Raw genomic sequence first — 22,760 nt, forward strand, 5'->3', positions numbered from 1 at the left:
TATAGAGTGGAGACAGTGGCCAGCTTGGGTCCATGAATCTCACGTGCTTCCACCTCCACCTGACAATGATTATTTATAAGCAAGGATTTGAAACAACAAAATTAGCAAAATCAAGGAATAATTGGGCCTGTATTAGCAAAATCTGTTTGTTGACGCTTATTTACATAAGCAATCATTCCTCTTTAGGCATCAACTGATCAAAGAGAAATAGAACAAGTACCAATGGTTGAAGAAATATGCAAGGCATATCATCAGATTATACTGAGTATTAAGAGGATTTTTTGAGCATATGTAGTTTATAGAGTTCACTAGTAGGAACGTAATGAACATTTTCCACCACCGCTAAATTCTGGAAGTAAAAGGATATAACTGTATTTTAGAAGTACTTGGCATTCAAATTGGAATCCATGGCATTCATCTCTTCCATCAGTGACTCATAGAGACCTACAAAAATCCATAGGATAAGTTTTCGCAGCAAAATAAAACATCGTGACTTAGGAACAATACCATTACATGGATCCATCAAAAACAGGTATTTATTACATTTCTATACCACCTATATGTTCAAATCCTAAACTACTTAACACCCATACACAATTTTAGCACATTTTCAGATTTTGTAAGGGTTAAAATTTAGGAAGATTCTTAGAGTCTTTTGAAAGTCCCTAAAACAAGAAGTTTGAATTTTAGCCGGTTAGAAAATAAACTGGTTATGCCATAATCTACGTTTCATATATGAAGTTCTCTTCCGAGCAAATTTGTGTCAATATGATCATAGTTTGGCAAAAGTTGAATAAGGAAAGTTTGGATTTTTTATGTTTCATTGTCATTTCATTTTCTAAAAAAGGGCTTGGAGAAACTAGAATTTTTTAACTTGAAAATTGGGTTTAAAATAGAAAAAGAAATTGTTGAACATCAAATAACTCTCTTCTTCACTTTTTTTTTGCTAGTTCTTCTTCTGCTTGCATTTCTTTCTCTTTCTTCCCTTGAAACTAAACCTAACAGCCTGTAATTTGTCCATAGGCTACAACAATAAGCAAGAACAATGAAAGAATTCAGTCCAGAGAGAGATTTAGCTCTGTTTAACAGAGCACTTCAATCAAAAATTAAAAAAGAAAAAATCAAGACAGAGAGGAGGGGCCAATTGTCTGGATCCTTGAGGTTCTTGATTTCAAAGAAGTCATAGGATCACAACCAGCAGTAATGACATTGATCGTCACCAGTTGTTCGAAGTACATATCCTGAGTTTCTCCATTTTAGTTTTTTTCATTTTCGTAGTGTTCTTGGCCGACTCCTTCCTTTGTATTCATTAAATTTCTCTTGTGAACTGGATGACAGTTGTTCTCATATGGCAAGGAGAAAAGAAACAAATATTATGGCTCAGGAAGGTTAATGATACAGTCCCACCTTCCATCAAAAGCCTTTGGGCAGGCATTAATGGTTAAATAACAGTTACAAGAACTGCTTATGTCTGATATTGGGACTCAGAAATGCATCCATGTTTTAAAACCCATTTTAGTGTCTGCCACATGAATGCTATTCTTTGGAGATGTCTATGATAGGAACTCATATCATAGCATTTGTTTAAATGAGCTATCACATGTGCAATTAATGTGATGCTGAAAGGAAGCTTCAAACAAGGAAGACAACAAAGAACTTCTTCAGTTTTGTAGTTTTCTGTGACACTTGCCAGAGGATCTGATAAAGCTAGAGTTTGCATCATGATATTTTATATGTAATTCCCAGGTTTATTAATCGTCTTATCAGCATTTTAGTGCATATGGTGTTATAAGAGATGGACCGGGTTATCGCATCCTGTCATCCAACTGTTCTTATTTGACAAAAAACAACCACAAATAGTAAAGATCAATCTCCAGTAAGATCGGCAGTACTTGGTTGAGTTCAAATATGCTTTGTTTTCTTAAGGTAGGAAGGGAAAGAACTTTTTTAGAGTCAGTTTCTTAACTTCTGCATCAAAAGTGCTGCAACTCAACCAGAATTTCAGCAATTTGGACGTTCAAAGATCAGAAAGAAATAAAATGTCTTATTCACCATAATTGCATGGAATGCCATTTCGAGCTATTAAGATTTTATAAAGCTCTGTGAATCATAACACTCTGCATTGAAATATGTCAAACATGTGAATTGCTACAATTACAAGCTTTGAGTGTATTCTATCATGCAAGAGGTTTATTCCATTAGTAGAATCCTCGAGATATTGAAAACAACACGCAACAAAGGGGGAGAAAATGGAGGAGAGAGGGAATGACTTTCAGGTACAGGTGATACCATGTCAATGGCGCTCGTTTTCAAAAGTAATGGAGTCAATGTGTCGGACCTTGTACCCATCCTCATCTCTAACCTTGTCATTGAACTCACGATGCATAGCAATCAGCTTCAGCTCCCGAAGGGTGGTCACGTGCTGCAATCCCTCGGGAAGCATATTCAATTTCGTGCACCAATCGATGGTTAAGTGGGTGAGGCTGGGCATCGCCCCAATCTCCACGCTCCACTCCTCTAAATAATAGAGGGTCGTTAATATCAAGTGCCGCAGTCGAGGAAAGCCACCAGCAGAAGAACACGACATGCTCCTCCCCACGTATGCATTTCTTTTCAGGGCAAGAAGTCTGAGGTTCGGCAGATTCTCCAGAACTTGCATTGGGTCTTGCTCAAACTCAGAGTAAGATAATATAAGCTTGGTGAGGTTTGGTGGGAACTGATTGCTGTTTGGGAGCTGCTGCTGTGGTCCGAGTAACAACCGCCCAAATAGATTCAACGAACGGAGGTGGTGCAGGTTTGGTGCATGAGCGAAAAGGATGCCCCCAGGGATAAGAGAAAATTCCAGAGTCAAGGAGACGAGGCTGTCCATTTTCTCGATTGCTTTTCCGAGCGACTTTCCAAGCATTCTGCCGCATGTTCTGTCCATTGCCTCCTCAGTAAAGCCAGGTGTAGTAACCCAATTTTTGATGAATCTTATGGCTAGAATATGGCTGAAAAGACTGATGACATTTATATTACGTACATAGTTCGCAATTTGTAGAGTCTGCAAGTTGTTGTGATCACCACTTATTGGGGCGCTTAGAAATGCAAGTATATTAATATAGACGTGTCTCAGCGTCCGGATTTTCCAAAATAATTTCGGAAGCCAATAAATGCCTGTGTCTCTGACATCCAAAGTCTGCAGATTTAGGAGATGCCGGATGGAGGATGGCAATCTCTTCAAACCAGTGTTTCTCAATCCCAGGTATCGTAGATGAATCATGCTGCCGATCTGTTTCGGTAACTCCTTCAAATCTCTTGCACCCTCCAACTCCAGCACCCTTACTAAGTTTAATCCATTCAGAAATTTTCCTGCAGCAGTACTGTCTTTCAAAACTAAATTGAAACCCAGCAGAGTGCGGAGATGTGGTGAGAAAACAGCAACCTCGTCATGTATACGACTGTGGAAAGCCGCAGGATGACACGATATACCATCAGATACTGCCTTGTCGTCGCTGCTGCAAATATGAAGAAATCCATCCTTTCTGGCTTCTGATAGGCCAAAGTCGCGCAGCATATCATGGATGCGTATGCTCTCAACCCGCCCATGAGCCATGCTTCTCTCCACAACCTGGATCATGCACCTCTGCACCAACTCATCCAGCCAGTCCCTTGCGGTGTCTTCCATCGTCTGTGTCTGCTCTTGTGGTATGAGACCTTCGGCGATCCACAACCTAACCAATTTGGAAGCGGAGATAGTTGAGTCCTCTGGGAACGCAGCGATGTACAAGAAACATGGTTTTAACGGATATGGCAAGTCATCGTAACTCAAACCCAATATACGGAGGCATTCCTGCCCATCTCCACTAGATTCCCATTTCATGCTCCGAGCTACTCTCAACCAGGTGTCGTAGCTACGATCTTTCCTCGACAGAAGGCCCCCTAACACCACAAGTGCAAGAGGAAGTCCACCACACCTCTTTGCAAGCTTCTGGGCCAATGCCTCTAGCCCAGTCGGGACGTCTTGATTTGGTGGAAATGCCTTCCTACGGAAGAGTTCCAAACTCTGTGCGTCGTTCAAAAGCTGCAGTTCATGTGGAGGAATCCATGGCTCGGCATGTCTTGCAACTTCAATTTTACGGGTAGTAAGCAGTATTCTGCTCCCGTTGTTTCCATTAGAAAAGATGTGATGCATTTGTCTCCAAACATCAACACTCCATACATCATCCATCACGACCAAATGCCTTTTGTCTCTTAGGAAGTTACGGAGCTGCTCTCTCACTTCTTCTTCACCCATCTGCTCTAACTCTTCTAGTGTAATTCTTGTATTTCTTTGTTTCTTCTTTGTGAGTCCCATCACCTTTTTCATGATATCCTTCAGTAGCTCAATAACTCGGTACTTCTGAGAAACTGAAATCTAAAAAGAACTTTGATTTGTTTCTCCCCGCCAAAATGGTGTCATACGAAGGGATATGTCTCTTGCATAATAACCTTTTGTGTTGTTGTGTAAACCTGGCAAAATAGAAAAAGGTAAAATGTATTCGTTCTTTCTTGTTTTGTTGTGCTTTGTTCGTACTCTCTTGGCTGTCAAAGATTAGAGTCGGGCATCCTATCCTAGAGGCAGATTTTCCGAGTAGCTGCATGTAAATTTTTGGATTACGATCTTGGCAGAGAAAATACTATCTTTAAGACCGTATCTTTAATGCACCTTGCCTATTTGTTATTTTGATTTCTTTATCAATCCCATAACAATCTAAAGACAGTACTTTTCAATGACAGCTTAACGGGTGAAGTTTTTCGCTGACACACGGAAACTTCAACAGATTGAAGGAGCATCTTTTTAATGATGGATATTGAAGATACACTATTATCTTACCATTAATCGAGTGGCCTATATTCTTCAAGTTCCATATCCAGATGCAAACTTGGTTCATAATCGAGATAACATTTTGGCGGAGAATAATAATATGCACAGCATGGTTCCAATGGTCGATATTGCTCTTCGTTAGGACCGTCTTCTCAAAAAAATAGTTAGGGCTGCACAGTAGAACAATTGAATTGGCACGAAGATGACTATATACTTCATGGGATGATTTTGAATGTGATGGCTGATCCACTATTTGGTAGATTACAAATATGTTGTTGATCAAATTGATGAGATGCAACGAATTGTCCATGATATTGTGGCAAAGTTTTGAGAAATTAATACACAAATATAAAAATTGTGCAGACTAATATGAAGAAATTAGTGAAATAAACATTATTTTTTGTATGTGGGAGGTCGTAGACCTCAAATGAAAAAAATTACAACCACAACTAAGGGTGGCAAAATATGGCCCGACCCGCCAACTCGACCTGTGTTCGACCCGCCATAAACAGGTTTAGGTTTAACCTAAATAAGTTTGGGTCGTAAACAGGTTGACCCATTTAACCTATTTATTAATTGGGTCGAATACAGGTTTTAGATGTCTAACCTGTTTAACCCGTTTAATCCATTTAATATATGGTAATATGGCCCATAAAGAAGTGAGGCCAAAGGCCCAAAATGTTATAGAATATATATATATATATATATATAGTCGGACCCCTCTATATTGTTGAATATTATATGGGTCGGGTAGGGCACAATCAGCTGCCTGCGATGCTCCCATTAGCGGCGCTCGGTTCATCAACCCAACTTCTCCGTCCCCATTAGCAGCAAAAACGAAACCCTTAGAGAGAGAGAGCGACAAGGTAGATTGGTTGCTAATGGCGGGAGGCTCGGGGGTGTCATCGAGGGGAGTGAGCCCTGGATTGGTGAGGGCCGTCCTCTTGTTGATGGGGCTGGGACTTGCCGGATACAAAGTCGGACCCCCTCTATATTGGCACCTCGCCGAAGCCCTCGGCTGCTCCCCTTGCATTTGCGACTGCTCCTCCCAGCCCCTCCTCTCCATCCCGAAGGTATTCTTCTTCTTATTCTTCTCCGATCCGCTTCTCTCCTTCCTGTTCTTGCTCGGATCCGATATCTGATCCCCTCCTGCCACGGATCTCGAGCATGTCCGTGAATAAAGATCGCATCTCGAGCAGTCGTCGAGGACGAGGCCACCTCCTTCGTGGGTTCCTCCCTCGGCCCCTTCAAGGACCGCAACAAGGCCGCTCTTCGTGGCTCGGCTCCTTCGGCTCACGCCCAATTCCACCACCACCAACTCTTCCGCGGACGCCATCCCGGATATCCGCCACTGTAAAGATCCCTACGTCGTCGATCTCGCTTCCTCCAACTCCCCTAGCCCTTCGATCTGAGTGAGACCTCTTTGCCTTATTAATCTTTATTTCTTTTTATTAAATAGGTTAAACGGGTCGGATCAGGTTACCTGTTTAATAAACAAGTCGGGTTCATGTTGTAATTTTCGACCTATTTAATAAACAGGTCGGATTCAGATTTATGATTTTCTGACCCGACCTGCATCTGACCTGACCCGTTTATATCCGACCCGACCCGATTGCTACCTCTAAGGTCCACAACTGTCAACTTGAACAAAAATAGATAGCTCCAAAGAATTTATTTCTGCTATTTTTTGTTATGTCTGGAATGATCATAACATCAAGATCCGATACATTTCTATCACAATCCCTAGTGATTATAAACGTAGGCTCTGATAGATTTCCTGTCATAACCTCCAATGATCTTAAACCTAACCTCTAATAGTTTTTTTCATAATCACCAATGATCTTAAACCTAAGCTCTGATAGTTTTTTTCTTTCATAATCCTCAATGATCTTAAACTTAAGCTCTGATATAACTCTTGTTACAATCCTTACTGATCTTAAGCTAAGCTCTGATACCACTCTGTCACACCTTGAACCCAGCACCCGAGTCTGGCACGCGACACGGCCGCACACTCCCTGGAGCAAAGCCCTCCAACTGTGATCTCAACTATAGTCATATACTATGCAACCTGCAACACTGAAAGAGAAAGAAAAAGAGGTGGTGAGCTTTACAGCCTAGTAAGAATTTCACACATCTACACCAACACAATAATAATATAGATTTGAAAACTGCAAGAAAATGTTGCATGCATCATGAAATCACAAACTGGCTATCAATAATGCTTGAATAATCAGTATAAATATGAATATCAAATATCAATAGAAATCCATCTACTCAAAAGTGATATATCATACGATATCTCATAAATCTTTATTAATATTTTCAATACTTTTCTTTCCATGTCTTTTTAACTTGATTCGGATCAATTATCTTTTTAACTTTGGGCTAAATTCCGGTCATATTTTCGGCCCGTGATGGGGCAATCGATAGTATCGCATTTCCATCCTGTGATGGGGCAACCAGTAGTTTCACATTTTCAGCTTATAACGGGAAAATCAATCGTATCGCATTTTCAGCCTATGACGGAGCAATCAGTAGTTTCACATTTTCAACCTGTGATGGAGCAATCATTAGTATCACATTTTCTACCTGTGATGGGACAATCAATAGTATCATATTTTCAGCCTATGACGGGACAACCAGCAACAAGATAAGCCCAAAGTCCTTGTTCATTTAATCAAGTTCATATCCACACATCAATTTCTTTTATTTCTATCTTTAGACTAATCATGGTCATATTTTTGGCTCGTGACAGGGCAACCAATATAACATAATTAGTCCAAAGCAACACATCCATTAGTCCGATTATGCAAGTATAATTTATGCTCATATATACATCAATCATACTATCGATCACAAGCAAATATGATCAAAATACGATTTAATACTAAAACTATCATGAAACTATTTTGCTTCTTACTTATCTAAATCAGAGCATATCATACATATAGGTACAAAAACATCTATATCATGCAGATCGGTATACAAGGATTTTTACCTCTTTGCTAATAATCCCAAATAGACTAATCAACTGCCCACACTGCAAACTACGAACTGGGGTGCGCAGAACCCTGCTCAATGACCTCTTGTCCAAAAAATTTGTTCTCCTACATAACCAAATCAATATCAAAAATTATCTGAGGTATTCGACAACCAAGAACCCTCTACTGATCCACTAAAGGGTCCACCATCACATAGCAATCCAGAACTATTCAATAGCCCTCTCAACCAATGATCTCTTCGAATCGAGGTAGAGAGAGAAAGTACCAAAAGGAAGAGAGAGAAAGTACCAAAAGAAAGAGAGAGAAACTAGAGTATAAGATTTTATTGGGCTTTTTCTTGCCCGGATGATCGTATCTCCTTGCAAAATCAGGACCGACCATGATAATAGATTCATATGGAAAGATATACGAGGCCAACTAGATCACAATGCCCAATTATTCAAATCGATCAGCATAATATAATCCAATTCATCTGATCAAAAAATATATATCAAATCAAAAAAATATATCAGGAGTTATCAATTATGGGTCCAATGGTGGCTGACAACAATCGGGTGCAAGACGGCCAAAGTCGACTATGTAGCAGCATCCGACGATCCAAGTTGGTCTACTCTGGCCAGTCCAATCAGTTAAATCATGAAACAACAATTAGACCGTGGTACAGGTAACATAATAGAGATTCATGATGATAGAGTCCAATGGTACTTGGCAATGGTCAGGGTATGGCTAGCGCGACGAGTGGTCGGAACGATACTGATCCATAATCCTCTACTGGGGTTCAACCCGGATCTACAATAAGAACACTGGGACCCTCCTGCTGGTCCATAGAACCATGAGAAGAAAAAAAATAAGAGAGAGAAACACTCCAGGTAGAGAGAGAAATAAGAGAGAGAAATAAGAGAGAGAAACATCTAGGTAGAGAGAGAATAGAGAGAGAGAAGAGTAGAGAGAGACGAGAGAAGCTTTCTTCTTCATCTCAAAATAGGGCAGACTCTCTCTCTCTCCCTCTCCTCGTCAAATTGGGCCATGAGAGAGCCGGTGGACAGCGACCTACAATAATCTCCGGTGTTGGCAACGGTGACGGCTCGGAGCAGCAAGCCATCGTCGGTGGTGGCCGGTAAACCAAGGAAGAAGAAGAGAGAAAGAAAAAGAAAAGCAAGGGATGTCGATCTTGGCCTGTGTCATGGCCGATTCCACCGATCAACAGCCACACGTTCAGGGGTCCTTGACGGCGGCAAAACTGGCCGAATTCCGACGGCCGACAAAGATAAATGAGGAAGAAAAGGGGCTGGGACAGAGTACTCTATTTTTGGATGAAGGCCTGGTGATTTGCCATCTTAATTCAACATAGAAGCAACTCTAAAACCAGAAAAAGAAAGAGAAGAAGGGAAAGAGCTCTCATCTCGGTCCGGCGAAGCTTCCAGCGAGGTTTCCGGCGAGGAATCAAGAGAAGAACTCAGAGAACAAGACTTGAAATCAGCGGTGATTTTCAGTGATTTTGGTGGCAGAAATCAGAAAAAGAGGAAGAGATTAAATAGGCAAGATCTCCAAGTTCAATTCGAACTCGAACTACCCTCAAGGAGTCCTCCTTTCTGCCGGACTCAGGGACGAAGAAGACCCCAGCCGCCCTCGTAAAAAAATCACCATGGCTCTGTTGTTAATTTAGTTCCAAAAGGATTACAAATCTGTCTACTACTTAGACCAGGACCATGAACAGACTCTGAGACAACTTAGGATCTTCTTATTGACGACCATTCAATTGACAATTTTGAATCTCTAAACAGTTTGATAGAGCCTCTCGATATAAGTTCTAGATAGCAGAGAATGATCATTAGAAAAAGTAATCTAAGAGTTTTAAAACTTCAATAAAGCATCATGGAATCACGTGCATTGCAGTAAAATAAAAAGGTAAAGGCGACCACTTTTACCATCTGCAATGCTAAAAATCTGCCACAAATGGCGTCCTGCTCCTATCAAAACTCTTCTTTCCATTGTGCAATCTAGAAAAAATCTATCCAGAAATCCAAAGCAACTTTATTGGATGTCAGTATGATCACTCCCGTCGAGGCCTGCTAGTGGAATGGATATGGGGTTAGTGTACCTAAATTTTTTGGCGGACTCATCCTGGAGCAGCATCAACCTTATCAACAAGTTTTCAAGGAAGCCATTTACACTCCCTACTATAACATAAACAATAGTTATCTCATTAACCAACTCTGTAAGCAATGCGGGGGCAATTCCACTTATAAATTAGATAAGAGTGGCAGTCCTCGTCAGTGTTATCATAAACCATGCATCATTATCTCATTAACCAACTCTCTACGCAATGTGGGAAATTTCAAGAGCCACTAATGGTCCTTTTTTCAAAAGTATATGAAACACGCAAAACCATGCTTTAGTTTGGATTACATTGGGACGCCTAAAGTTAACTTCCTGACGCAAAAGTAACCCATACTTGCATGGGCTGTCTCTTAAGATTTAACTTTTCGACCAAGTCAGATGCTGATGACTATGAATTGAGACAAAAGATCATTGATCGGCCTGATGGATACATCGAGATCAGATCGAGGAGTTTTGAGGTTCAACTTTATAATACAATCTAGGATATCAAATTTGCGTAATTGCACCATGATGAACTAATGTGTTAAACTTCATTAATTGTTGTGATGGGACCAATAAGCCATGTGGGGCACATCAGACATTGAAAATAGTGGAAAGTACATAATGGTTGCGTATAAAATCAAGAATATCTATCGAAAAAAATTTGATATTTTTAATACATTAATGTTACTTCAATCGATATCAGCGGTACGCTATCAAATATGCATGCCCCATGTCAAGATCGACGAAAAATTATTGTCTAAATAGGGAAATTGTGCCCCTCCTAACCGCCTAAAATACTATTCAATCAACAACTAGTCAAAAACACAAACTAGTATAAAAAACAAAAAAAAAATTAAAATGCTAATGACAGCATTTGATCTCGAATACTTCCTAGTTAACCTGTGCGATTAAAAGATCTACACAATTGATTATAATCTATGTTGTAGAAAATGCCTAAAGATAAAAAATTATGCATTTTTGATATTGTTTCCCTCGGCATCAAATGGATACAAAATAAAGATTTTAATAGTGTACGTGATACCATATTTTGGTTTGACCTATAGTATAAAAGCATCTATATATATATCTTAAAAATTTTATATCCAGATCAATAATGTAGTTTTATAAATTTTATAGTCTATGATATAATTTTGCTTATTAGCTATAATCTACTATCTATCTTGTCCTAGTTTGATGCATAAGCTTCAAAATCAATAATTTTTAGTCTCTAGGAATATGATACAATAAAGATCATGATCAACAATTTAGATTTGATTTTGAGAAATCTATTATTGATTTTCACTAGAAAGTATTTGAAGTCAAATATTCTCAAAAATATTGTAGCCTAAACTCAATATATATATATATATATATATATATATATATATATATATATATATATATATATATATATATATATATATATATATATATATATATATATATATATATATATATATATATATATATATATATATATTGTAGCCTAAACTCAAAATAGAAATATATATATATCTCTAATATTTAAGAAGGAACAGAAGCCAAGACCATACATTGTATTTAGACATAGAGCTCTATACAGAGTGTCACAAAAAAAAACGTAAAACAAGAGAGAGAGGAGAGAAAAAAAAACAAAATATGGGGAAAAAAAAAAAAGAGGAGAAGAAACATTCATTTTCAGCTCTTGGAAACAAGGACCTTCCACTTTCAACAGGAATGATGTAAAATGGCACCATTAAGTTGTGCTTTTTCTCTAAAAGTTCGAAAGGCACGTTCTAGGTACAATGAACAAGTACTATCATTATTAATAAGGTACCATAAAGTCGTACTATTTACACAGTTCCACCGCCTCCTCCAGCCCATCCAAAGTGATCAAATTAGTCGACAAATGGTTATCCGTATCAATCAAATCTAAATTAGATCATCCATGCAAAACAAAGAAAAATCATATCTTTACCTTGTTTTGAACTCTCTCTAATCTCTATATATATATGATCAAGGAAATATAAGGCCTCTTTAATATCTCAACTAACATCCTTTAGTACCTCAAGTCCCATGTGAAACTTCCTTCAAGCACGAGCCCACCACGAACTTTGGGTTTGACGGGTCAAAATTTGGTGTGAAATGAAGAAAGTTAAGAGGAGATGGAGAAGGATGCCACCTCTAGAAGAACACCAAGTAGTACTGCGGGCCAGCCAAGTTCCAAGGTTACTTTACCTTTCCGTCAGCTTTGGAACTTCTCGTTTGTTCCCTAACTAATTTCAAAACTCCTAGAAAATGGACACGATTGGATGAGACTTAGGAGGTTTGTGTTTAGGTTTCAAATCTTGTTTGAAGGGCCAATTTAAAGAATAAGTAGCAGTTGGGAAGATATCTTTCATGCAAAGATCTTCCTGCCGACAGACAGTCTTGCATGCATGCATTTAGTTTACACTCGTTTTTCTTAGTTGCTATTTGAAATGTGGGGATGGGGGAAGATATTTGTCTATAGGTGATGAATGCAAGCAATGTTTTGGTCTTCCTCTCATTACTAAATTTCCAGAAAACGGTGATGCCACTTTAAGGCCTGTTGGTTTTGACTTTCTACTTTTAAACTTATAACTTTTGACCTACAAACTCTTCAATTGTTGCATGGACTTTGTCTCGCAAAAACGATATTTGTTCAATATATCATTTCAATTTCAAATAAATATAATATAGGAAACGTCCTGTGGAAGTGCTCAAACGTTGTATCCTTGGCATCTCTTTGCTTACTGCTTATATCAGCATATATTATTACGAGAGGCCGCTTGTCCCGAAAGAAAAAATAGAAGATTCAAGAAATTGTACCTATGTAAATAAGAATGTAGGTATTGGTGCAAATTAAGATATGGATCGCCCTTTTATAGTGTGTGGATTGATGAAAGAGGAAATTAAGGATAATAAATGGGAGAAAAGGGAGCTCATGCTTGCATTAGTTTTCGATCAAAAAATATAGATTATTAAAGTTTGGGAATTTGTTTTATTTTTTTGCTAATAAATAATAAAATATTATTGAAATGTCACTGCAAAAAAATAGCCTTTTACGACGCTTTTTAGAGCCTGTACGGACGCTTATAAGCGTCGGTAATTTTGGGGCCGATGCTTTCAAAAGCGTCGGCTAGGTGAGAGTGGAAATTTTTTTTGCCGATCTTTAAAAAAGCATCGATAAAAACCGAAGCTTTGCCGACGTTTATAAGCATCATTGGGTGTCAGGAAGGTGGGGCCGATGCTTTCTAAAGGGTCGTTAGGGGGAACCGGATGGGGGTACAATTGGTTTCCAACGACGCTTTCTAAAGCGTCATCTAATTATTTCTCTCTCTCTTTGGCCTCTGACGATGCTAACACTACGCCAAAAAAGTAAATTTCCGACTCTTATTTGCCGACGCTTATTCCAAGCGTCGGCAAAAATTTTTCCCCCGTCAACATTTGCCGACGCTTTTTAAAAGCGTCGGCTAATGACGACGCTTAAAAGCGTCGGCTAATGACGACGCTTAAAAGCGTCGTCAAAGTTAATATGTAATTGACGACGCTTTTAACGACACTTTTTAGCGTTGTTAAATAACGACGCTTTTAAGCGTCGTTAAAGGCGTCGTCGGAAGCCAAAAAACCACCTCATTTTAATCCCACATCGGCGGATCTGAAAAAAAAACTGTTTATATAACCAAACCCAACCACTCTGCATGGATGGAATGAAGGTACCGATCGGGAAGGTTGTGTATATTTCTCTTTGTGTTCTATCAGCACCATAGAATGGAGGAGAAGATGCAGGCCAATGGTAATTTTTTGGCAAATGGTAATTAGCGACGCTTTAAAGCGTCGGTAAAGAGCGATGCTTTAAAGCGTCGTGAAAGAGCGACGCTTAAAAGCATCGCTAAATTGTAATTAGCGACGCTTTTGAAAGCGTCGGAAAATGTTTTTTCCACTGTAGCATAGGCGACACTTTACCGACGCTTTGTAAAGCGTCGGGATGGTTTCTACCGACGCTTAAAAGCGTCGCTAATAGCCAAAAAAAGCGTCGCTAATATTCAAGTTTCTTGTAGTGTAATAAGCATCATCGTAATATCATACATGCCGATACAATTTAAAAGCATTAGCAAAATTAGCGCTGGAGCCAAAATTACCAATACTTCTACCTAGTGTCGGCATGTAAATGTTAGGATAGCCAACTTTTCCTGTGGTGTGTTTTTTTGCGTTGTGTTTTCAACAACTAGAGACGTAATTAAAATTTTAGGGTGATAGGGGCAGTTTCTAGAAGGAACACTAATATCAAATTGCATAGTCCTACATAATTGATATGCTTGAACATGGATGCATGATAACAGTGTCTATGCACATATAGAATCATAGCACACCCGTGAATTACTTTTATTAATTTTAAGATTAATTTGTGAAAACCAATTGTAATAATACAGGACCTCATCCAAAAAAAAGTAGTCAAATGGTATTATTTGGATTTTTTGGTTCTATATAAATATCCAAGATCTACCTAATATATAACCGATGTGAGACTAAACATACGTCTGTATAGATTATCACAGCAATCTTTATTTACTGAACTCATACAATCAATAATTTTTCAAAATGAGCAATATATCAGAATAATTTGAAATCCTCATTTAAAAATTACTCCACTGATGTGAGCTGTCCAACTGCTCCCGAACTTTATGGCTCTCAATTTTTATATTTCCCATGAACAATCCAAAGCGGTGATAATGATGCTTTACCTCATTATCTTAATGGGATAAAACCTTTACCTTATTAGACTGTGGGATAGGAACGGTCTTAGATAAAGCCTAGCATCCTTGGACCACTTACTAATTTTTAGCATTCCTCTGCGAAAATTCAGAAGCAAGGCGTAACCTCTGACCCCCAAAAAAAACATGCACACACAAACACACACGCAACCACGTGGCATTAATGAAATTTTGTGACAAGAATGGGCCCCAGTTTCCTTTCCCAAGTTTCTCCTATAAATAACCCTCCCTTTCCTCTTGCACCCAAAGATCTCCAGCAAGAAAGGCCACCATGTCCCCTCCAGTGAAGCTCTTCTTCTTGGCCTTCCTTGCTCTTCTGGCAGAAGTTCATGGCCAACTACAAATTGGGTTCTACAACCAGAGCTGCCCAACCGCGGAGTCGCTGGTGCAGCAGGCCGTTGCTGCTGCTTTTGCCAACAATTCAGGCATTGCCCCTGGTCTCATTCGCATGCACTTCCATGACTGCTTTGTGAGGGTAAGTGGTTCTCTACTCTACATAATATGTTTAAAAAGACCGGGCCAAGTATCATCTTAAGGCCATGAAACTAACACGCACGCATGGACACACGCACGCACGCACATGTACACACCAACACCCCACACAAACATGCATGTTCTTGAAAAACTGTAGTCATTTAAGCTGTGAATCTTCACTTCTGTTTCTTTCTTTCTTTATCTTGAGGAGTTCACGGGTCTACCATTCTCTCTGGTGGGACCTGGTTGCTAGAGATGTTAGGGGGTGTGCCCATGGTTCTTCAATGAAAGAAGATAAGGTCATGAGTATTAGTGGATGGGAAGCTGGCCATTCTTGAATCTGGTCACGTGATATATAAGACAAGCATTTATAAGCCACTAAATATAGGTATAAATTGTGAAGGAAGATAGCTACTTCACAGACCATTCCCCACGTTAGTTGCAGATAAACTCATCTTCTTTGATCAAAAAATGAGTTTGTCTACTGTATAATGATGGCCATATACTATGATGTAAACATATGTACGTAGGATGGCACCGTAAGGAAAACTGATTTTATATATATATATATATATATATATATATATATATATATATATATAGAGAGAGAGAGAGAGAGAGAGAGAGAGAGAGAGAGAGAGAGAGAGAGTTTAACACCAAGAGAAGAGTGCCTTTAGCATTTCTCTTTTTCTTTTTTAGGTGCATTAGCAGTTTCCTTTTAATAAGTTGAATGCCATGCCAAGTTTTTCCATAACAAAATTGCTCACATATCCTACCAACTATTAGCTTGGTTGGCATCTTTGGAGGATGTCCAGAGTTCAAATCCTGGATATTACTTAAAAAAAAAAAGATTTGCAGATGCATGCAAAAAAATATATGTCTCGAAAGATAAAATAGGCCAAATTGATAGATGCTCTTCCTTTTATTACTGCACTTGTTATCTCCTTTCGAAATAGTGCATTGACTCGAGGACTCAAAGTAGCAAAGGATGATTGGTTCATTATTAATTCAAAACAGTACGTTTGAAATATAAAGCAAACCAATTTGATTGATACACTTTACCTTTCTTTAATTAAAAAAAAATCATTGCTCTGCTTCTTATTCTCTCTCTCTCTCTCTCTCTCTCTCTCTCTCTCTCTAAAAGTTACATTGACTCAAGGACCACAAAGAAGGATTGGTTTGTTATCATTCAAATGTACAATAATATGTTTAAATTAGACTGATGGTCGGACGGTGGATCAGATAAGAATCTGAATTTATAATACAAAGCAGTCTTTTCCTTTTAGACCAAAGGATAGGATTAGTCTCCAACTTGAATAGAAAATACGTATGCAAGAATCATAATAATTGGCAGAATAAAGGAGGAGAGTAATAAAGAATTTGTTTTGCATTGTTACAGCAGGCTTTAATAAAGTATGTATTAAAGTATATATGTGTGCCTTCAAAAAGAAGATAATGGCAGGAGGTTTACTTTGATTGCCAATTTTTACAAAAAAAGAGATAAAAACAGAAGGTCTGTTAGTCGGTATCAAATTACTTTCATGCAAGGCCAAGAGGAAACTACAAAACTGTAGCAAAAAAAAGAGAGAGGAAACGACACAATGACCCACAGGTCACACCTAAATCATAAAACGAAATTGCATCAGCCTGAAGTCAAGGGCACTGCTTGTGTGACTTGGAAGTTCGGGCTCACAAGTGTGACATTTTTTTTATTGCTCTTCCACTCATTGGCACGGAGAGTGGCCTTCCTCTGCTCTCTTTGTCTCGACTTTAATTTAATTTCACTGTAGCTACAGCCATCGACAGTGATATTCCCGGAATCCCAGCTCACGGCTTCTGAAAAAATTGTGACAGCCATAACTAGATATCGATTTGATAACAACCTGATTCCAGGAGGGCCGACATAATTGACTTGTTTAATTTCCCCTACATGACAAAATATAAGCTTTTAATTTACATAAGCAGCAGTAATGGAATGGGTTTGCTGCAGTGGAATATTACTTGATTATTCGAATCTATTAGCAAAGGTTGGTGCCTTGAACAAGTCCATGAACCTCTTTGGTAAATAAAAGATGAAAGAAAGCATACTTTGCAAGATCGATGTGGCTGCCATTTGGTGTAACCTAAGGTTAAAATGTCTAAATTAGTCCAGTGACATCCTCTCTCAAGAATTCCTCAGAAAGATATGTTCTCTCAGAAGCTCTTCTAACACGCAATATAGTCTCTTTTTTGTTTTTTATGAGATTTAGTCTGCATAATATTGAAAGTATTAGGTTGAGTAAACATTTTTTTTGGTAAAATAAAATATATAAAAACACAAAAAGGATATCTGTCCCAGCCAATTGAGTAAACATTGGATCTTTAGGGATCCTTTTCTAATGAGCAATTTGTGTCATTAGTGCTCGTGTAACACATAAATCATGTATACATAGCTGTTATATGATCCTCCTATTGAGTATTAGTGTTCTATATTACTTTAAAAAAAAATTAAAAAACATACTAGTGTTGTCCATTAGTTCTGTAATTTTTTTTATTTTAGAAGAGCTGTAGTAGCGGAACTAGTAGCTAGCTCCAGTCTTGTAGAGAGCTGTCCTTTCAATAGGAACAGCACAATGTTCAAATAGCAGTTGAATTGATGAAGAAGATGCATCAACATCAGACTCTTCTGTTGGTAAGAAACCCGAAGAATATACATGGTCCCGCTTCACACGGCTCACTGGAAATGATTCAATACTGACAGTTGAGCAAGGGCCAGCTTTCGAGCCAATTAGATGCAGATTTTCTTTTAACTTCCCATTTTCTAGGCTACTGATCAACTATCTTCAACTGTGTATATCCACAAGTCACTTGTTTGTTATTAGGCATTATTTAGTGCCCAGAATAGGTGGCTTACAAGATTATTACCATCAAAGACATTGGTTCCACTTCACACCGCTTACTGAAAATGATTCAATACTGGTAGTTGAACAAGGGCCAGCTTTCGAGCCAATCAGATACAGATTTTCTTTTAACTTCCCATTTTCTAGGCTACTGATCAATTATCTTCAACTGCGTATATCCACAAGTCACTTGTTTGTGAGTAGGCATTATCTAGTGCCTAGAATAGGTGGCTTACAAGATTATTACTGTCAAAGACATTGGCTAGGAGATGGTTATGGTTCTATTCCATTGGACTGTTTTAAGGAGAAGGAAAAGAAGTATTTAATTAGTAAATTTTCTTGGTCATAATTGTATTCAAAAGCTTCCAACTCCTAAATTGCAACAAAAGAAATTTAACTATTTAGAATGCACTTGCAGGGCTGTGATGCTTCCGTCCTCCTAAACTCAACTGCGAATAACACAGCCGAAAGGGATGCAGCCCCGAACAACCCCAGCCTCCGCGGCTTCGAAGTCATCGACGCCGCCAAGTCCGCCGTGGAGGCGGCGTGCCCGCAGACCGTCTCCTGCGCCGACATCCTCGCCTTCGCGGCCCGCGACAGCGCCAACCTCACCGGCAACATCACCTACCAGGTCCCCTCCGGCCGCCGCGACGGCACGGTCTCCCTCGCCAGCGAGGCGCTCGCCAACATCCCGGCGCCGACCTTCAACGCCACGCAGCTAATCAACAGCTTCGCCAACAAGAGCCTCACCGCCGACGAGATGGTCACCCTCAGCGGGGCCCACAGCATCGGCATATCCCACTGCGCCTCCTTCCTCAACCGGATCTACAACTTCAGCAACACCAGCGATGTGGACCCCACGCTGAGTTCGGCGTACGCGGATCTCCTCAAGGCCAAATGCCCCGCCAACAGCACCCGGTTCACGCCGATCACGGCGTCGCTGGATATCATCACCCCCGCGGTTTTAGACAACATGTACTACACCGGGGTGCAGCTCACCCTGGGCCTCCTGACCTCGGACCAGGCCTTGGTGACCCAGGCCAATCTGAGCGCCGCGGTGAACAATAACGCGAATAACCTGACGGCGTGGGCTTCCAAGTTCGCGCTGGCGATGGTGAAGATGGGGCAGATCCAGGTGTTGACCGGGACCCAGGGGGAGATAAGAACGAATTGCAGCGTGGTGAATAGCGGGGGTCTCGGATACGTTGGGATGGGATCTGGTCACCCCTCGGAGGTGGCGACTAGTTGATGCGATTCCCCGCCCTCGGACGTGTGTTGCTTGCGTTTGCAATGGGTTTCGGATGCTGCGTGTTGTGTGCGTGGATATGAATAAATAAAAGACGTGTTCTGCTTGCTATTTAAAGACAAGTAAGAAAAATCTAATATCTTTGCGATTTTTTTTTCTTTTCTCTTTAGAAGATAAAATATTTTTTTTTTTTGCATGAATACTTTTCTAAAAAATTTAAATTTGCATGAATACTCTCTTAAAATTTATATTTATTTCTATTTCTTCATAACATACTATTTGTGCGCAAATATCTCTAATATAACGATTCTTCTAACACCGTTACTGAAAACTATATTTATTTTAATTAAAAATAAAATAGAATTTTGACATCACTTTTTTGATCGCTTTATAAATATTTCTTTTTTACATCTACCTATTAAAAATATTTTAATTACTTTAATTTAAAATCATTAATTTTTTAACGGTGTTAGATGGCATAGGTATATATGTAAAAATAAGGATAAAAAATAAGTAGAATAACAAAACAAGTATTTTACGAAAGTATATATGCAAATATCAATTTAGGAAGGATATTCATGCAAAAAAAATTTAAAATAAATCATCCCAAAAAGGACTTTTTTTTGAAGTTAATTTCTGAAGAAAGAGATGAATATATATCTGGTTATATAATCTACACCTTTGTAAACTTACAGATAGTATGTGGAGTCTTGTGAAGTGACTTCTTTTATATAATTTTACCTCTTTGATTGATCTACTCGAAGTAAAAACTAGAAAAGTCAGTTTACGGAATGTACGAAGAGTCATCAGCGGATAACCAATGCAAGCCGGCATCCAAAGTGGGTTTAAACTATTTCATGGGACTAATATTTGGATATTGTTGCACTTAATATGCTATTGGGATTGAGACTTGATTATCTTGGTCATTATAACTTGAAAAATTTTAGCATTAATCACCTAATGGACTTTTGAGTTAGCCATATAAACTCAGATTGTAGGCTCAACTTCATAACTTAATGATCACAGCCTCATGAAAAAGAATTCATTTATGGAGAAACTGCCACCCACCAATAACCATCATGGGCTGGTGAAATGTCAATGCTACTGCATGAAGTGTCTTTTAGGAACTGAACAAACACAATATCTCCTTCATTTGGAGGTCCCCGCCATGAATAATTGAGTGAAGGGCCTCAACATGAGGTTTTAACTTTCTTTCCTTTTGGTACCTCAGCTATTACAACTGATCAGATGCTATATTACGAAGTCCAATATCTCCTCTCTCTTTTTGCCTTCGTTTTCGAGAAGTATAATATCCCCTTTTTCTTTCAACAATAGCATTAGCTTCATAGACTAGATTGCATCTCACAAAATCTACATGGCACAATGTCGAGTATATAAGCACTCGAACATTGTCAAAATAGAATTAAGAATTATAATGAATGAGCTCTTATGAAGTTTTGCAATATCCCTAAGAGAATATATATCAAGTTGTAGCAATCTTGCATTAAACCAGATTGTTCATTTCATATATGGCTCAGCTATCATGATTCTGCATAGATTCTCACTTGGTGTATGGCTTAGCAAACATGATTATACTGCATATTATGAGGATTAGAAAGGCTTTGAACAGGCACCATCTCCAGCTCAATCACCATCACAAGATCATACACCTACCCCATCAGCAGCCTTTTTTTGGATCGACGACTCACAACCACATTTGGATGTGGATGTGTTTGCTGTCTCTCCCTTTTTATCTAACAACTATTTAAGCAGCTCAGAAGTGTGAAAAGAGCACCCTCCTGCACAATTGTTTATCACAGAGATCTGGATCCAATTTATGTATGTCCCTCATGAACATACCTCTGCTAACTTTTACTATACATTGAATCCCAAATAGCTTCAATATCACATATTTGTTTTTGTTTTTTTTTGCTACAACGGATGATTCATGCACTTCTAGTATTAATACATTTAAAAAAATCAAAAGATAACAAGTCATGGAGCGCTCTAAGCAGCTCTCCCTCACCAACTCATAAGGCCCCCTAGAGTGGTCAGCCACATACGAGGTCACCTAATACCTAATTCACAACTTTATTGGTCTCTCTGTATGTCACGCCCCGAATCCAACACCCGGGTCCAGTATGCGACCAGCCGCATGAGCCCTAAAGCAGTGCCCTAAAAATCATGCAAGGTCTAAGATGAACAAAACTTCGATAACTCTACAATTAATTAATTAATTCATATAAAAAAATCCAGCATATCCAAATAATCAAATTGATTCAATTATAAGAGCCTGCAATGTCCATCGACATCAAAATAAACTAACTAGCTAGCTAATAACTCTGATATTCGCGCTCCGTGTCCAACCCATATAGAACTATGCATCCTGCGACTCTGTAAAAGAAAAAGAAAAAGGGGTGGTAAGCTTTACAGCCTAGTAAGAATTTTCACACATCCACACCAACATAGTAATATAAGTTGAAATATGCAAGAAATCGATGCACATATCATAAAATCACAAACCGGCTACCAATAAGGCTCGAATAATCAATATAAGTATGTACATCAAACATTGATAAAAATCCAGTCACTTAAGAGTGATATAGCATATGATAGCTCATAAATCTTCATTAGTGTTTTTAATGCCTTTCATTCCATTCCTTATTAACTTGATCCAGATCGATTATCTTTCGGACTTTGGGCCAAATCTCGTGTTGTCAGCGACCCGCACCGGAACCCACTCACACCGGCGCTGCCACCGACGTCGGACAAGCAAAGAGAGATACGAACGGATAAGCACTCTCTCGCTCCCTCGACTCCGGACTCAAGGATCACCTCTTCGCTCCGCCTACGAAGGACAAAAGATTACCCCGTGGTATCAGTAGGGTAAAACACTTGAGCACTGCAACGGATTATCAAAGATCAAAGAAAGGAGAAGGAAGAAAATAGCAAAGCAAACACAAAGATGTAACGAGGTTCGGCTACAAATAGCCTACGTCCTCCACCGCTCCAAATCTCAATTAGGATGAACTGATTACAGAGATAGCACACACCCGAACGATCATAAGCGATCGATCTACAAGAGATTCACACAGAATTCCCTTTGCACAAGAAGTAGGATCCCAATCCTCTTCTTCTCTAGAACCCTAGCCTCACAAACAAGAGTCTCTCTCAAATATACGACCAATTCTATTACCCTAGGGCTCTCATGAGTCCTATATATAGTCTCAAGACCTTCAGATGATCATAGTCGTCGAAACGCCAACAAAACACCAAAAGAGAACTCATCCGTATGATTTCCCGCGAGCCCGAGTCGACTCGGCTGAAGTTCGAGTCGACTCTGGCACGTCTGGACAATTTCTAGTTTAACTGGCACGATCTCGAGTCGACTCGACTGTGGCTCGAGTCGACTCGACGATGCTTCGAGTCGACTCG

The 22,760-nt window shown here is 39.2% G+C and overlaps 2 protein-coding genes across 2 annotated transcripts; one reads left to right on the plus strand and one right to left on the minus strand.

Moving 5' to 3' along the window:
• Positions 1–2,293: 2,293 nt before the first annotated feature.
• Positions 2,294–4,336, minus strand: LOC120104182 (disease resistance RPP8-like protein 3). Its single transcript, XM_039114811.1, has one exon. It carries the CDS (start codon positions 4,334–4,336, stop codon positions 2,294–2,296), a length of 2,043 nt encoding a protein of 680 aa, XP_038970739.1.
• A 10,621-nt stretch (positions 4,337–14,957) lies between these two features.
• Positions 14,958–19,473, plus strand: LOC103721590 (peroxidase 5-like). The gene is made up of 2 exons (XM_039119191.1): positions 14,958–15,201; positions 18,498–19,473. Exons 1-2 carry the CDS (start codon positions 14,998–15,000, stop codon positions 19,326–19,328), a joined length of 1,035 nt encoding a protein of 344 aa, XP_038975119.1. The 5' UTR covers positions 14,958–14,997; the 3' UTR covers positions 19,329–19,473.
• Positions 19,474–22,760: the final 3,287 nt, after the last annotated feature.

This window comes from Phoenix dactylifera, chromosome 1, assembly GCF_009389715.1.
Source record: "Phoenix dactylifera cultivar Barhee BC4 chromosome 1, palm_55x_up_171113_PBpolish2nd_filt_p, whole genome shotgun sequence".
In the NCBI taxonomy this organism is placed as follows: Eukaryota; Viridiplantae; Streptophyta; class Magnoliopsida; order Arecales; family Arecaceae; genus Phoenix; species Phoenix dactylifera.

Bases quoted from the DNA above. Each gene is read 5' to 3' on its own strand.
- LOC103721590 (XM_039119191.1), top strand. From the start codon at position 14,998: ATGTCCCCTCCAGTGAAGCTCTTCTTCTTGGCCTTCCTTGCTCTTCTG. The intron at 15,202-18,497 runs GTAAGTGGTTCT...ATGCACTTGCAG, and splicing joins TCCATGACTGCTTTGTGAGG to GGCTGTGATGCTTCCGTCCT.
- LOC120104182 (XM_039114811.1), bottom strand. From the start codon at position 4,336: ATGGGACTCACAAAGAAGAAACAAAGAAATACAAGAATTACACTAGAA.